The following is an 18,218-nucleotide window of genomic DNA, read 5'->3' as shown; positions in this document are numbered from 1 at the left end:
AGCAGAGGTCAACTACAACTGCCTGAACACCAGGCTTTTTTTATGTGCGGTTCCAACTCCGGAGAGGAGTTCACAAACCCACTCCTGTAAAAGATTGAAACGGTGAAGCTCGGTGCAGCCCGGTTCGCTTTTTTTAGTCCAGTATGAAATTCTATTAAGACACAACGGCACAAGTGAAAGCCCACGACGGCCGGAGCCGAGGCGAGTTAATCCAGCGAGTTGACTGTGTGCGGCTGAGGGCTTAGAGCGGCGGCTTAGCGCAAGGCCGCGGCTTTGGCGCACCTGCTAGCGGTCAGTCATGCCTCCAGCCGGCCGGACGGAGAGCAATGTGATTATAGCACATCATTATTAACTCGCCACACTTGTGTTTCCACAATATTTTTCTCAGTGTTGAATTACAGGAGACTTTAAATGCATTCGGATTCAATAAATCGCACCCGGCTGAGGAAAGGATTTGAAGCTGCAAACAGCGACTCTGAAACATCTGGGCCGAGATCGGTCCGACTCTCGTAAGAGCTGGAGAGTCCTCCACGTGCACAGGCAGCTGCCAATGCTCGAGAAGTGAAGCTTTTCCCTTCACCCTTTGCATCATTTCAGTGTGTTTTATTTCACCTTTTCATGGCAACAATTTGAAAATGTTGTCGTGGAAACATGGAAACAAAAGAAAGGCTGTAAACGATGCAGTTAGCGTGTTTGGCCACTCGCTGGCACTGTTGGTAATTTTTTTGAAATATCCAATCTAAACATTAACAATAGAAGCGCACAGACGTTCTCGTGGACAGACGACCAAGTTAGATTGTTATTACGGTGACTGTCAAAATAAAAGTACCAAGTCCCAGGGGAATAAGGACGGGGAGTCATGACACCACGGAGAAAACATTGTTCTGATTGTCTCTACTGAGCATGTGCAGAAGAACTAGTTACTACAGGTATGACGCACATGCACAATAGTAACATTTCAGAAAAGTTGTGTTTTCCACTCGTTTTCACGGAGAGTCGGAGCGTTTTGAAAAAGCTCCAAGCACCGATACGGACGCTCACAACACATCAAAAGTTTTCCTTTTTCACTTGAAAATGTCGTGTAAAAAGGTTCTCAGTTTGTTAAGAAATAAGTATTAGATCATTTTTACCAATCACTTTTGTTAAGACTTTTTTCTTTAAAATGTTCAAGTCTCTATGAAGTGTTTATTATATTTGAATACATTATAAAATCAGTGCATATAATCATATTCTACTAAAGTTTCCTGCTATTCCTTTATGGTCTGACTCAATCTTCAACTACTGGCTGAACAGGGATGGTCAGAACAGCTCTAGAAGAACAGCTCTACAAGAACAGCTCTACAAGAACAGCTCTACAAAAACAGCTCTACAAGAACAGTACTACAAAAACAGCTCTACAAGAACAGTACTACAAGAACAGCTCTACAAGAACAGCTCTACAAAAACAGTACAACAAGAACAGCTCTAACAAGAACAGTACTACAAGAACAGCTTTACAAGAACAGCACTTCAGACCTTGAGGGTTTGCATTTTCTACCTGTGAAATAAAACAGGAGAGGAAAACGAGTTTAATCTGCAGCTGAGATCGAGAGTGGAACAAGTTTAAATGAGCATGTTTTACATTATGTAAGTAAAGTTGCTCTTTATCACATAATTTCATGTTTTCCATCACCTACAATGTGTCGAGAAACAACTTTAATGTGATCATTTTCCAATTTGCTTGGCTTAACTGATTCCAAGTCAGTCTCGACGCGTATGAATGTTGAAATACAGCCACTGCAACAATGGAAACACAGATAGTTTTGAAAACGACAAATTTGGCAAATGTGCCCGAAGATGCCGATACTCTCAAGGAAAATAAGCAAATTAGCTAAACTCCACTTCCTGCAAGCAACGCCTGCTCCCGACGCGCCACACAATGTCTGTTGTTTGCGTCTTTGCGCGGCTCCGAGCTGCACGGCGCTGCTCCGGGTCCCGCCCTCACACCCCCCTGCTCCCGCTCCCGCGCTCACACCGCTTCATAACTGCCTGCGTAGGTTGTCTACAGCCGCGTATGTGAAAAGTTAATTGTCCATATTTGCATGCAGCATAAAGCAGCAGCGGGGAGGCAGACCTGGCACATGCCGCCCCCCCCGCTGGCTTCGAGCTGTCAGCCGCGTTTATTAACTATGATGAATCACCCCCTCCACTTCACGTCCAATCAACGGCCTCTCAGAGGGACGCAAATCTGGTCACTTTTAACTAAATGATTTTCTTGGCCCGCGGTGCGACTGCCAGCGATTGGATTGGCAACCTGAAGACACGGCTGCTGTTAGAATTATCCCGCCAACGGCCCCGCAGCTGGAAGCGCTCGTCTCTGAAGGCCGCGTGGTGAATTAGGCGGCCGGCTGACGGCGGGAGGAGGGAATCTGAAAGGATGGGGGTTAGAACGGGAACGCGCACAAATAAAGACACCTACGTTCGGTGGGAGGCGGAACACAGCGGCGTTCTCTTGACCTCGCCTTCGGGATTTGTGTTTAATCTAAACAAGGTTTTGTTGTTTCTTTTCCTTTGGTTTCAATGCAAGTTGACAGCTCCACCGCGGAATCCGAATTATCCCTCCTGCGCGACGTGGAGGGATTTTCCTCAAATCTCGCCTTTCTTTCCTTCTGCCAAAATCTTTCAAGGATGCATCTATATTTAACTGAACATGCACGTACACAATGTTTGCACGCCTTATGCAAAAGAATAAGCTAAAAGAAGACTGTAGAGAGAAGAGACAAGGTCAGTGAAAACCCGAATCCCCTTGCAGGCCGAGCTCCTTTTGCCCAGAACGGGGAACTGGACACCTCGGAGCTCGCTGGAGGATAAAGCCGTTGATCTGGGCCTGAACGGAAGAGCGCGGGCAAAAACCAAGCAGGGCAACGGAGGAGGAAAAAAGAGAGCAATCGATAGATTCTTGTAGACACAGCCTCGAGTTTCCAATCTAACACAGTGGCGTATTGATTAGGCTTCACGGCGCGGGGACGGTGATGTCAGCAGTGGATTTGGGAGTCTTTAACAGAACAAAGTACTTCACAGGGGGACGGGGTGCCTCTCTGTATGTAATGCAAACAAATTCCAGAGGGTAAAATGAGGACTTGCTGGATGTGAGCACTGCGGGGGGGAAATGGTGGGGGAGGATAGAGACACCAAGCGAAAGCGAATGGAAGTGGAGAGAGAGGTGCTCTGTTACGTCGTTAGTCTCGGTCGGACTCTTTCAGGGTCTTCGGCACTTGGACTACAACACAGGAAGTACGATACTAGTGGCGCGCTATCAAGCCAATGGTTCGCCCGGGGCTTGTTGGCCTTTCCAAGACAGGCGTTGATCAGACATTTCCACTGCAAACAATGTTTTTCAGAAGTCTTCGCCCCGGTGAAAGAAGACTAGAGCTACACTCGGTAGAGCGCAGACCTTTGCTAATGCTACATTTTGTTTTTTGTGGAACCGAGTTAGCATCGCTAGCATGATAGCTCATATAAATGCTAACTAACTAGGTCAGATAGCACCATGTATGAAACAGTGAGCAGGAGCATCTCCATGGCAACAGACGCTGGTCTCATTCATGAGGTGTTTCTCTTATCTCCATTGTATGGGACATTTTTTTTCACAGTTTCTGGGGATTTGCTAGGAAACGTTTAGCCGTGAACACCCCAAAATCTAATAGATTCGTGCTTGGATGATGAAAAATCATCCCTGGAAAGTTCATGCAATTTGAGTGAGTAATGTTTTCAAAAAGTTGGTAAAATTCATACATACATACATATATATCAAAAAATTAATAAATAAATACGCGCAGACAAAAACATAACCTTCTCAGCCAGCTCTGTTCGTTGTCAGTAAATGAAAGTAAATTGCCAGGAACACCTTAACAAATAAAATATTTCTTTCCTTTAAATGTAACTATTGTGTTCACATGATCCTATAGCCAACGTTTACACGACAACATTTCATGTGAAAACGTATCGATTTTTGCATTTTCGTTTCAGAAAAGTTTGGCGTTTAACACAATGTAGTTAACATGTCAGGTCGCAAGTTGCTGCTGTTGCTTGTTCGGTTAATGAAACCCCACACACATGCAGCAGAGAACAATACACTATAAACATTGACAGTGAGTACAAAGACGTTTGTTTGGACAGACGACCAAGCTACAGTGACTGTCAAAATAAAACTACCAAGTGCAGGAGAATATGGACTGAGTTATGACATTCTGAGGAAACATTGCTCTTATTGTCCATGTGATGTGCAAGCATAGCAGCAGCATTTCAGAAAAGTAGCCCGTTAACAAACAGCTGCAGTTTTAAAAAAGATTCACCTTGGAAGCCAATTTCAAAAAGCAAAAGATGCATTTTCTGCGACCGTTGTTGTCGTGTAAACGGACGCTCAAAAAGGCAAGTACAGTTTACCGTTTCCACTTAAAATCGTTGCGTAAACGAGGCCTTATCCTTTGCAGATTGGCTCATGACCAAATGAAACTGTGACTCGGAACACAATTCAGAGGTGTAGCATTACCATCTGTCACAAACCTGTTGTGAACATATTTCATTGTGTAACACCGCCACTTTTCAACATAATTGAGGGAAAGAGTTCGGGAGCATAATTTCCACGAGCCGGTGACTGATGTGCAGATGAAAGGAAAGAGCTCCTTGAATGAAATCCGCTCTGGGGAACTTGACTCACAAAGTGAACATGGAGTAGTTTCCTGTGAAACGAGGCTCGCGGCTCCGCCGAGGTCAGGAGTGGATGACTGCAACGCAGAAAAATAAACCAGCAGTCATGGCTTCATCAAATGACACGCTCATCCCTTAATAGAAACACACAACTAAATGGATCAATTTATACTGTTAATTAAAAAGTCTTTCAAATTGCAGCCCGTTCTGTTATGAAAAAAAAGATTTGTTCAGGAGTAATAATGTACTCGTCCAGCTGTAAACTGAACTTTAGAGAAAGAGAAAGAGTGTTGCGTTGGCTTACACTCAGGTGAAAACCCTTCATTTCTTTGAGAAAAGTTTCGTGTTTGCACGGCAACATTTTTAAAATGCTGTCGTTCTCATGTGGGGCCACTAGGGGGTGCTGTTGTTTGTTGTTGTAAAGAAACCAGACGCGTAGCAGAGAACAATACTACTGTCAACTATAAAATGACCAAGTCCCAGACGAGCCCAGACCCTCTGGAGGAAACGTTGCTCTTATTGTCTCGACTGAGCATGTGCAGAACGACTCGTCACTACAGGACAGTGACGGTGCATATGTGTTTCTGCCATTGCCATGGAGACAGAGGCCAAGCATTGTCAAAGATGTCCAGGTTGGGAGCCGTTTTCCAAACAGTAGCACTCTGAGTAGCACTGCCGCAACGAATGAAAGTCTTCTTCTTCACGTGGCAATCGCATATTTTGTACATTAAATATACTAATCAACAAGCCTAATGGTATTCAAGCAATTACAACAAATGCTATAATAAAAGTGTTGCCGTGACAGTGAGGTCCAATCATTGGTACAGTCACTCTCCTTCAAAGGAACCTGAGTGTGTAACAGCCGATCTGTAAGATGGCGCCTCAACACTGTTTCTGTCCAGAAGCAACTCCCTGCCACAAATGCATTGGAATGAACCGACGTGAAGCAGGGAATGGCACGGGGAAACCAAGAAGAAAAAAAAAGAGCAAACTGTGCTCAGTCAACCAACAAATACAAAACAAAGTTCAGAGGAGAGGCAGGACACTCTCCCACTCCCTCTCTCCAAAAGATACAGCACAATAAATTATACTTCTACCTCCGTAACTCCTCTGCATTCCCTCCCCGACTCCATCCTCCGCTCGCACACACACACACACACACACCCGAGCGGGGCAGGAGGGAGATAGCGGCAGACACTCTTATCTCCAAACATTGGCAGCTCATAATGAGAGTGAGTTCCTCTGCAGCCAGTGGTTGAGTGGTGCTGACAGCCTCTCAGCCCGGCATGTCAGCACCGGGGGATTTGAAGCGCCGCCGCGGCTTTTGACAGGCGGGCCACGCACTTACAGATGTTTTCACACTCGCGACACACACATGTGCGGACGCCGCCGCTGCCATGCCTCGGCCGTGGGAGGGGGGGGGAGGGGAGGGGAGGGGAGGGGGGGAGGGAGGGGAGGGGGGGAGGGAGGGAGGACACGAAGACGCGTTTGAAGTCTTGACGCGTGGAAGAGACACAATATTGAGCTTTGGTGTATCGGGGCTTATGAGCGGTGAGTGGGTGAGACACGGGGAGCCAAATGGGAGAGGACGGAGCTTAAGGAGGGAGTTTAAGTCAAGCAGACATCAATACGCGACGGCGGGGGAATAAATTCATTACGAGGCGGGGAATGCGGTTTCTGACTGCTGCCCAAAATGCCGGTGGAAAATCTGGAGCATGCACAGGTTGGAGATAAACCGCGGCAACTCCATGGCTGGATTTCAGCAACTCCTCCTGGTGCCCTTGACATCCCAGGACACGGAGGCCGAGTTTAGAAGTTTGCTTCCTCTTTAATTCTGTGCGGCTGCTCTGTAATTGCTTTAAAAAACTAAATAAATAAATAAATAAACTGTTGTGTTTACTTCGAAGTTGCGAAGTACAAAGAGTTTAAGATAAGTGCCGCCGTCCCGAACGCTGCATTATCGCTTCAGTTCCTGACAAACAACTGTAAAAGGTCAGTGTGTTGGGGAGGGAACTGATAGCTCTATAAACTCATCTTTATTCATAGCTTGCGCCTCCTGGAATCCGGGATGTTCTTATCCGTTTTCAAACCCTGACGCCGCGTCATTGAGCCCCGGCGCCGGTGTTTACCTGATGTCACAACCACGGAGTCAGATCTCTATCAACAAAGAACACATTCACTCCTGAGGAGCCACAAAACGCATTCCGGGATTTCTATGGAAATTCACAGCTTCACCAATGGAGCCGGTAAATCACTTTGTGAGACGTTCGCAGGTGTGATTGGCCGAAGAAGACATCTGACCGGCTTCACACTGAAAATAATGCATCTGTGGATGGAATCATGAGGTTGTGTCGTATTTACAAATCCTGTCTCACAGGAAGAAATCCCAGACTCTGTCTGGGGTTTTATTTTTTTATTTTTTTTGTACATTTATTTGGGTTTCTTGGGATAAAAATGTGGCTTGAGAGTCATTTGCTGACTTTGAATCGGCTGTCGGGGATTTCAAGTGAAAACGTAAAAGAAAAAAGTGTTGCGTTTTGGGACTGTTTCCACGGCAACGGTGCTGAGTGTCACTGAAAAGTAAACTTTTTGAAAATGGCTCCCAAGTTGGAACTTTTTGGAAAATGATTTGACTGTTTCTATGGAAACGGGAGAGAGGAACGCAACTTTACCGCTTGTGCCCCACCATCACAGTGACGAGATCTTCGTCACGTCCTCAGTAACCTGGAGAATCAAACGTTTACTCCATCGTGTCACGACTCTCAGTACATATTCTCCTGGTAGTTTTATAGTTGAGAGTCACCGATAACAACGATCCCACTTCATCATACGTCCATACGAATGTCCGTGTACTCGCCAGTGTTAATGTTTATAGCGTATTGTTCCCTGCTGGCATGTGTGTGTGGCTTCCTTACAAAAACAACGGTATCAACTCGTGGCCTGGCATGCTAACTACATCGTTTCCAGCGTTTCTGCCGTTTTCCGTGTTATCGGACATGGTTTTCAAAATGTTGTCTTGCAAATGAGAAACATTTCTGGAAGGAAATCATTAAAAACGATGTGTTTTCATTTGAGACTTTGTCGTATAAGTGGAGCTTTAATTTGTGTGACTGTCTCAACGTCTCAATGGATGGATGGATGGATGGATGGATGGATGGATGGAGTACATAAAATGCACCAAAAAGGAAAAAAAAAAAGAAAAATGACATTTGGATCCACTTTTGTTGTGATTGTTTGTGTTTGTGTCTTTCTTCACAGCCGTTACGTCTTAGCGGTCGCTCCCCTGTGAAGGTATTTTGGTCACGCTGGTACTTTGTACCACTCCCCGACGTGTTCTTAATGTCTCTATCCTCCAACACGTGAATCCACTGAACGTGTCGCCACAAAGCTCTGCAGAAAGCGTGATAATGAGCCGCCCATGACAATGAGGAGCATTAGAGCAGGAGAAACGTTGGGAACACGCCTCATCGTGGCATTTAGTCAACACGTCTGCATGATGGGAAAGTCCTCCAGGGGGAAAAACTGCTGCAGTCGCCACTTTTCTCAAGATTGCACTCGTGTATTGTTTTGGTTGCCGTCTCCTTTTTGTTGTTTGGCGTCTATTTCATGTTCCGCTTTTTAACCATTCTGCCTCCTTAATGAATGCTGATTTATGTAAAACAATACCTTGCCGGCATCCACACAGAGGTTTACTTCAGACATTTTGACGAGATGATGTAGGAGACGCCGCGACAGAAAGAAAGTGCTTTCTTTCATGAGGGGGCTTGAAGGGCACCTGGAACAGCGAGGAGTTCATGAATATCGTAATACAAAACTACCCAGGCCGCACATTCGTCTGTTTCTTTGATTTTTCGAGCACCTTGGGGCCAAATGGCGTGGCAGTAATTTGGAGTCCACTTGAATCTCAATAACGCTCTCCGTTTCTGCGCCGCACCTTCCTGCATGGATCACCGAGTCGTACGCGGCCGGTCAAGGAAAAGGCAGGCGTTTCATCGAAGCCTCTGAGTGTGTACCAACTCCCGCCGTGTGATGGGAAATTACTGTTTTTCCGCCCGCTGCGATGTCTGCCTTTCTGCTTGCCTATTTACAAAGCTGGAGTCTCACCAGGTCTCCAAGAAAGGTCAGGCATGAACACGTATTGTACGCTGAATACATGAACATACGTGTGCTTTTTGTAAAGCTGAACGAATACACTGATGGAGACGTCATGAACAGAACAGAAATACAGAGGAAGAGAAGGGTGAGTGGATTGAACGAGGGGGATGTCGAAATGAGGAAAGAAATCAGCGGCTTCTATTAAAAAAATGAAGGGGGGGAAATGATGCACATGACTTTCTAACCACACACACTTTGATGACAGAAACAATACACCCGTGCAGAACCTGTAGCAGGAGGTTGCAGTCACGCAGCAACATTTTCAAGTGAAAATGATTTTTTTTTTTTTTTTTTGTTGCATTAACAACGGCATTGAAATTGCAACTCTTTCAAAATGCTGCTGCTGGGCACCACAGCAAATAGTTCCTCTGCACATGCTCAGTAGAGACAATAAGAACAAAGTTTTCCTCCAGTGTCATGACTCTCAGTCTATAACCTCCTGGGACTTGCTAGTATTATTTTGACAGTCACCAACTTGGTCGTCTGTCCACTAAAATGTCTATGTACATTCCATTGTTAACGTTTATAGTCACTGTTTATGTCTTTATTGTTTCTGAAGCTGTTTCACCTGTAAGAATAGTTCAAACTCCAGTTTGACTCGAGGATCTGTGGTCTTTGGCTCGAAAACTCTACAATTCTCCGTTTAGAAATGAATAGAAGTCCACTGACACGCGACTGGCTGAACGCATAAATGTATAGAATTACAGAAAATATATAATTCATGAATCCATGGAGAGGAAATCAGTTTGATACTTGATTATATCATAAGCAAACCTGCCACCCCCCCATTTTAGCAAAATAATCCATCATTGATAACCTACAACGATGTCAAACCAATACATTGGTGGCAGTGCCCACATGGCCTGGGTAAAACCACACAGCTAATAGATGTGAGATGAACTATTGCAACGCAGCGGCTCCACTCGAACAGCAATTGCTCATTTTTTTCTTCGCATTGCTCGCTCCTGACTATGACTCACTCACTCCCACAGGGTGAACACACTGTGCCTCAGGACAGGATCTGAAAATAATTAGCTGAATTAACCTGCCAGCGCTGCTGCGCCTCATCTGCACGTGTGCACATATTATAGCTACAATGTGTGTTTTGGATTAAAACTGTATGATCACTGACTTGTCACTATGGTAATTTAACATTTGAAGTGCGTCACAGATTCACATGTTGATATAACAAGCATGACTTTTATGAAAATTATCAGGAATAGACCCACGGAAAATAATGGATTTTAATCACTGTAACTGTGAACAATCCCCCACAACAGCCCCTCCTAAGGCTTTACAGGGGACAAGAGCCGGATTTAATTATGGTATGAAGAGATAAGGACAATGGCGGGATGACATGCAGAATTATTTGAAATTGTTGTTTTTTTTTTAAGAGCTCTTTGGCCTTGTTTACACATTTTCAAGTGAAAATGCAAAAGTGTTGCATTTTAGGTGTTCAGAGACACTGAAAACGTTCCTTTTTTAAAACGCTGGAAATGAGAGAAAACAAAACTTAAAGGGTTGATGAGTCTTTATTGAAAGTTGGATTTACTTTGGCTTGATTCTGTAACTAACATATATTACAACAGTGCTGTCACATATTTTAGTTTAGGGGCCACATGCATCACTATTTCATCTCTTGTGGGCCAGACCAATAACATATTGCCATACTAGATTCAAACTTTGTGGTGACGTAAAGTATATGTGATGAAAATGTCTATATTTTGACAAATCCACACAGTTATGAACAGAAATCCCAACAATCTCTACATAAAGCCAATTATAATTTTTTTGAAAAACAGTGAAATGTCCAAAAAAAAAAACTTCTCCTATGGCGGTTGGATTCTGCATGTTTTTACAATGCTGGTTGACTAGCTTTCACAGCAGCAGCATTGATGTCTCAGCTTCGGTCGAAATAAAACAAAATCAATATTTTCTTTGAATTTTTTACAATTTGCTTGGTGGTTTGGCCGGATTGGGAGTCTCTTGCGTGCCGGTTTTGGCCCCGGGGCCTCATGTCTGACACCCCCGCGCTACACCTTGTTGTGACGAAATGAAAGTGACGTCTGTGGTGACAGAGAACAGGTGGCCGTGAGGCGCTGCAGCGTGTGATGAAGTGCATCTGTACACTGTATGTATGGGTGTCGCTGGAGATTAGTGGCTCCTCTCAGAGATGCAGGGTCGATTATGGATTTACAGGATCACCACGGCCGCCTATTGTTCCCCCAGCCGGGGATCGCAGAGTCGTACCGCCTCACTGTAGCCAACATAAAACATGTTTAGTGAGTCTCCAGGAAAAGGAGGAACACCACGAATCATTGACCAGAATCTGAGAGCTAAAATTAAGCCGCTTTACTCACAAAGTTTAACGATTATCTTTGGGGATCATTTGTTTGTTTGTTTTATTTTATTTCCAACATAATAAATGAAACTAAATAATGACATGAATACAATGAAAATTGAAAATTTGCATATTTGAAAAAGAATAGGAAGAATCATAAGCTTATTAAATCTGTCTCCTTCACCAATGCCACTTTTTTAAAGAAGTACTAGTAGTCATCTTTAGCTACTTGCCAATACTGAGCACCAACACAAGTACTTACTAAATGCCACAAAGCCTAATTTATACTCTATACACAAACGACAAGCAAAGGCCAACAGCATCTCAATCTACAAAGCGCATAGCATCTATCTACGTACGGCAAACTGTAGACCGAGGGACCGGGACTGAGGGACCGGGACTGAGGGACCGGGACTGAGGGACCAAGGGATCAAGGAACCGAGCTCGCTGTTAATCAGTCACACTTTAATCATGTTTAGCATTCAACAATGCTGGTGTGTGATCCCCAAAACTCTTTAGCATGTAGCATGTAGCATTACTGGTGTGTGTGTTCCGAAACTCTTTAGCATGTAGCATGTAGCATCGCTGGTGTGTGAGCCTTGAAACTCTTTAGCATGTAGCATCGCTGGTATGTGTGCTCTGAAACTCTTTAGCATGCAGCAAGTAGCATCGCTGGTGTGTGTGCTCCGAAACTCTTTAGCATGTAGCATGTAGCATTGCTGGTGTGTGAGCCCTGAAACTCTTTAGCATGTAGCATTGCTGGTGTGTGAGCCCTGAAACTCTTTAGCATGTAGCATCGCTGGTGTGTGAGCTACAAAACTCTTTAGCATGTAGCATGTAGCATCGCTGGTGTGTGTCCTCCGAAACTCTTTAGCATGTAGCATGTAGCATCGCTGGTGTGTGTGCTCCAAAACTCTTTAGCATGTAGCATGTAGCATCGCTGGTGTGTGTGCTCCGAAACTCTTTAGCATGTAGCATCGCTGGTGTGTGTGCTCCGAAACTCTTTAGCAGTTAAACCAGTGAGTGACATCGGGCTTGTCTCTCTGCTGACACATGACGTTACATAATACTCGTCAGGTTATATCTGGGATCTTTCTCCAATTACTCCGTGGGGTTTCGGACCCGATGCTGGTATCAGTACGTCGCTAATTTTCACGAAACAAACGACTGGGTGTGATAATACTAGTGACATCTCTTGTTGAGTAGAAATGTGTGGATGAAGCAAGAGACCAACAAAACGGACAATTCAGAAACACAAAGAGAAATACCTTGAGTATTTCGCTGCACTCTGACATAAAGTTCTTTGCAGATTAAAACCTAAACTTCCATGAAGTATAAGTGAGAATCCCCAAAGAGGACTTTTCATAATAGTCTTCTTCTTTTTTTTTTTTTTTTTTTTTTAAGTTTGCATTTTTTCTGGAAGTTTTGTGGATATCGAGTCCGTTCCGCTGCAGCGTGGACCTCAAACCTCGGTGCACATCTGAGCCATCAAAAGAACAAGCTCTAATCATCTCTGCCTCCATCCTTCTTCTGTCACCTCGCTTTTTAATTTCCTCCCGAAAAGCCAAAAAGGCAGAGCAATCTGCTCCTTTCTGTTTCTGTGCTCTCTTGTGCTCTCAGCCTCATCCTCCTATTCACAGATTAACCCCTGGCTCCAGCTCCTCTGTCTCCTCCCTGCATCGCTCTCTCCCGCTCGGTGATTCTCCTCTAATGGTCAGACACAAACCCTCCTTACCAGATTTATCCCCCTCTGCGTCGTCCTCCCGCTCTGTCTTTTCCGCACTCATCACCATTACACTGAGAGAACGCTCTCCAGAACAGCGGTTTAATGACGGACCCCAGATTCATCCGGCGTCGGCCAAAGAAAAAGACACTCAGAGCTGTCAATGACCATAAAGAGGCATCTGCAAAAAAAACTATTTGATTAGTTTGGTAGTTCCCAACCGATGGGTCAGGAAAAGAGACGATTCAGTCATTATGATACATGAACTCCTTCTGAATTGCTTAATATATTTTGATAAAACTGAGTGCTTTGCTGTCGTCCTGGACTCTGGGTCTAAAGAGCGTGGTATCGTGTGTGTCTAATAACTATTCAGGTCATGTACGTTCCTACAGTTAACACAAAGACAGACAGGGTGCCCTTGCACCCAGATTGCCGCACCCCCGGTAGAGAATGATCAAGTAGGAACCAACAAAGTCCAGCGCTCCTCCACAGCCAGCCATGACTTCATTTAAGGGCTTTTAATAGATGTCTGGCATCGCAAACACTGCCATGTACGTAGTTCCCAAGTCTACTAGTCAACTAATGATTTTCATTAGTCGTGCCCAGTTCAAAGCAGACATTGGCATCACAAAGCCATAGTGTCCCTCTGCCTCTGCTTGACCGGCCCTCAGGGACAGGAAATCCTCTATCAAATGAAAATGACCGTCATTATTGGTTCAGCGTGGAGCCAGAACATTTCCTGAAAGATTTGTTTTTTTGACGGTTTACATGAAGATGGAGCCCGAGCGGTTTCCAAAAAAAACCTTCATTTTGGTTTTAAAAAAAGGAGCGTTTTCAGTGGCTCCGAGCTCCGGCACACAAAACGCGACTTGAAATCGTTCCCATGTAAACGGGCCGTCAGACAGGCTTCTTACAAAGTTGTTCTGGGGAAGAAGGAAAAGAAAAACACCAACATCTTACATTTGAGGAGGGAAAAAAAAAAAAATCTGAGTCATCCATCACTGCAAAGAGGCATTTGGACACGGAGTATGGAGGGGCTGCCACCACTACAGGAAATTCACCATAAATCTATCTGGAACACACAACTCTGACTGTCAGGAAGCGGCACCTGCCTCGCTTTGTGAACTATGATGCTGCAGAGCTCCGCTCCGATGTCCCTGCCTGGCCTGGCGAGAGCATTAACAGAAAAAAAGGAGGCCATGCTATCGGTTTCCCTCTTTCAAGGTACACCTGCTTCTATGTCGAGTCAATAAAGAACAAAAAAAAAAAAAAAAAAAAAAACCTGGCTCCGTCATGAAGTCTGTACCGAGTCCAAGAGCTTGTTTTTCTGTTTCTCACCACCCACATTATGATCTCACCGTTCCTGCAAATCAGCGCATTGTGAGATTAAAAACGACAGAGGAAATGTAAACAAACAAAAAAAAACCTCTTAATCAAAAGGGGTCAAAATATCAGGCCTCATTCTGTGGAGGCGTGGAGGCAGAGTCTGCCCGTTCGATTGGACACAGCTCTCATCACCTGCAGTGCAATAATGAAAATGTACCAGCGCGCCTCATACATGCATCAGATCCCCTTCTTTTCACTCTTAATACCCACAACAACCTCAGCTGTGTGACCGTGCAGAACCTTGGTGAGGCTGTGAAGAAGGGAATAACATCGCCATCTAGAGGCGGGACTGACCAATCCCCCCCCACACACACACACACACACACACACACACACACACACACACTCTCTCTCTCTCTCTCTGGAAGAGAAAAGTGCTGGTCATGCTCTCCCGCGTTACTCGGAGCCTCTCAACAAGTGGCTTCACAGAACCAGCCTTTCTTCACTGCTTGACGAGACTCAGAACTATAGCTCCCCGTGCAAGGTCACTTCCAGCCATGCAGTGGAACCCAGGGTGAGAACAGGGGAGGGAGAGAGAGAGAGAGAGAGACAGACAGACAGACTGTGGAGAGGAGGGAATACTTGACACACATAACCTTCGGATACGGCATGCACAGCTTGGAGCTCGACCGCGTCTCGACCGAGACAGGTGACCAGCAGAACGATTAAGAATAGAAAAAGGAAAAAAAAAAAAAACAGTTGAGAAAGTGGAGATTTCTTCTTACCGATGATGGGAGCCAGACGGAAAATGTCCGACAGACGGCTGTTCACCGGCTCGTAGGGAGACTCCTCCAAGAAATCATTCCCTGTGACGAGGAGACGGCACAAAACACATATTAGATGCAAATAAATAGATGTGTGTTTTAAACCCCCCCCCCCCCCTCCCGTTTTGTTTGTGGTCCCCCACCCCACCCCCACGCACACTGGCCTGCATGTGACACGGGTTATTCGGGTCAGTCGATATCCACGCTGGCACAAAGCCACACGCTTGATTAGGCAGGTTGGTCAGCTGTGTTGCGCAACTGGATGTCAACTCACTGGATGCAGTTTCAAGACCAAACACACACCCCCCCCCTCCTCCCCCCTCCTCCCCCCACCCCTCTTCCTCCCCCCTGCTATGATCAACACTTGAAGATGGCGCAGCCGAGTGCTGAGGGGCTTCACGCTCCATTACCCTCAAGGAAAGTGATTTAGGAGGTCAAAAAGTGTCCCGGCTCTGTCGGATCATGGCTGTGAACCAAGCCGGGGGTTTGGATTTGGATGAAGAAGAAAAAAATAAATTAAATAAAAATGGAGCGATTGTGCATGATCAGCACTGGCTGCTGCTTCGTGGACGTTGTGTGTTTGTGGTGGCAGGGAGAACAAAAAAGGAGGGTCACAGAGGGAAAGAGGGCAACGGCTTTATGGTGCCACCTCCTCTGGGCAGGGGGAGGAGCTACAGCAAGTAATCATCTCACCCCCCCCCCCCCCCCCCCACCACCAGATTAAAACCTATGGGGGACGTCCATTTCACATTAACTGTAGCTGCAGGGTGTTCTCTAGATGTAGCCGTCTAGCCCAAACAAAAAGTCCCGGGGGCCTTTGAGACGGCGTGTGGCAACCCGAGGAAACACTCTGGAGTACAGTCGGAGGCTCGAGTGCAGGGGAGGGGGGGGGGGGGGGGGGGGGGGGGGGGCTGTTCCACCCAATTTCATCTTGAGTGGGCCAGATCAGTAAAATAGTGCCATAAAAAAAACCTTCAAATTTAAACTGTCAAGTTTTTCTTTGTTGTGACGTGGAGTATATGTCATGAAAATGCCTATTTTATTTATTTTTTTAATCTGATCAAATACTTCCAAAAATAGCTGCAATCTCAACATAACGCCAACTTTAATGATCCAAACTACAGTGAAATGTCAAAAGAAAACAACATTTATAACTTTGCAGCGTTTCTGCATCAATGTTTTCCACAAAAAAAAAAAAAATCAGACTGACAGCGTCGCTTTGAGGCTCTCTTTAATGGCCTCTTAGCATGGGTCTCAATGTTTTGTTGTGACAAGGTCCCATATTCTGCAAAATCCACTTTATAATAGTTTCCTAACAGTAATATGTATCCTCACAGCCTGTGTATGACGTCCCAGAAGTGAAGAAAGTCTGTCATTGCACTCACTTGCTTGTTCCACTTTTCAGTGAATGGGCGCTCAAACAGAGCTGACGAGATTTTCCCCTCATGATGTCATGAGGTGAATAACCACTCCCTCTGGTCACGGATACTCACTTTGACTAACACAGGTAGATGAGCTCTGCCCTGTAAAACTACGAGTGTGTGCCATATTCTTCTTCTTCCAAACGCTTCCGGAAAACAGCACGGAGTAGGCGTCTACAGAGACGTCTCACTAGCATTTAAAGGTACAGACACAGAAACAGCCTGTTCTCAGGAGAGCTCACTGGAGGGTCTTTTAGACTGGCTGAAATTCAGGACTAAGGCTGGATTTGAGGCAGTGCACCTTGAATACAATTGTGTTGAACCTCTGACAAATATGTACAATTGTTACAAAATCTGTATAATATGGGACCTTTAAAATCTATACTTCCTTACAGCTCTTGATGGCTGGTTTTGGCCCGCAGGCCTTATATTTGTATGTGTAACAGCAAAACCAAATACATGGGCGGTTTTGACACCTGACTTCACAATGAGATCAATAAAAGTCCACTGCCAACCTTGAAGCGTCTGATAGATGCCCCAGTAAATGCGCAGGCAGTTCTTCTCCTTCTTCATGCCCCGCTTGCAGCGGCAGTTGTACAGCGGACTCTGCTTGAGCGCGTCCATGGCGCTCCGGCACTCGTCCTTCGCCTCCAGGCCGTCCACCATGCTGAAGTTGCTCTCCTTGCCGCCGGCCACGCACTGCCTCATGGTGCGGTACTTGGTGCTGCACGTCTGCTCCTTCAGACACTGCTCGCTGGCCCGCACGCAGTCCAGCCGCGCGGCCGTGGCGCGAGCGCTCTCCTCCGCGTGCGACAACACATCTGGAAAGTCGGGCACGGCCGTCAAAAACTTTTTTTTATCCTCCCATGCTTCTTTTCAGTAAACATTTTCAAAGTACTCTACAAAAGCTTGTCACAGGGATGTGCGTAAAGCATTTTTTTTTATTTTTTTTTTTGAAGGGGGGGCGATCACCGATTGCGCAAATAATGGATCCGTTGTTTGCGCACAGATCCGTGGGTCTCGCTGCGGAACCTGAGTTTGCGCTAATTGAGGATATATTATTTGCGCAGACCATCATCCAAAAGCTCCGTATCACTACGCTTCTTATGCTTCCAAAGCTTCAAAAAAAACATGGAATAATGCGCAAAAGCGGATCCGGTGGGAAACCACTAATTAAATACACTTGCTTATTCAAACACATGCAGATAAAGGTTGAGTCAAATGTACTTTTAAACGCTCATTGCTGTTAAAAAGGGGGGGGGGGGAAGGTAATGACTGACTTTTGGAGCACTTTGGACTGCGCACGGTCGAATCCCACTCCCGGTGTGCAGCGCTGCCTCCAACCAGCCGCTCTCGTCGTGCTATTACTAAATATACCCCTTCATATCTATAGCATCGCATGCACATGTGAATTAAGCAGCTGATCGCAAGTTAAACTTACCAAAAAGAGGCAGAAGAACGTAGAATCCTGCGAGGATCATGGTTTTCCTCTGTATGTGGCAAATGCAAAACTTGTATTTTTTAGCGTACTGAGAGCGACTTAATGGTAGTTTATTTCCCAGGGTACTTCCACTGTGTTAAAATCCATTGACGCCGCGCAGCAGTGCGGATCCTGCTGGAATCCAGCGAGAATTAACAACCACCCCCCCTTCCAACAAAACAAAACAAAAAAGAGAAAGGGAGAAGAAAAAAAAGTGTCGAATCCCGATTCTCTGTCTGTCCAGACCCTCATATAATGA

The 18,218-nt window shown here is 45.5% G+C and overlaps 1 protein-coding gene across 2 annotated transcripts in view; it reads right to left on the bottom strand.

The window, feature by feature from the left end:
- gfra1a (gdnf family receptor alpha 1a) overlaps window positions 1-17,996 on the bottom strand; it is a 128,770-nt gene extending 110,774 nt beyond the window's left edge. For both annotated transcript variants that reach the window (XM_080507845.1, XM_080507846.1), the window contains exons 1-3: window positions 17,921-17,996; window positions 16,995-17,300; window positions 15,020-15,100 (exon numbers count right to left, since the gene is read on the bottom strand). In XM_080507845.1, the coding sequence (XP_080363971.1) occupies window positions 15,020-15,100; window positions 16,995-17,300; window positions 17,921-17,960 (427 nt within the window). In that variant the 5' untranslated portion in view covers window positions 17,961-17,996. The remainder of the gene's footprint in view (window positions 1-15,019; window positions 15,101-16,994; window positions 17,301-17,920) is intronic.
- Between the last annotated feature and the right edge of the window lie 222 nt (window positions 17,997-18,218).

This window comes from Blennius ocellaris, assembly GCF_963422515.1.
Source record: "Blennius ocellaris genome assembly, chromosome: 13".
Classification (NCBI taxonomy): domain Eukaryota; kingdom Metazoa; phylum Chordata; class Actinopteri; order Blenniiformes; family Blenniidae; genus Blennius; species Blennius ocellaris.
This window is presented reverse-complemented; position numbering and strand designations above follow the sequence as displayed.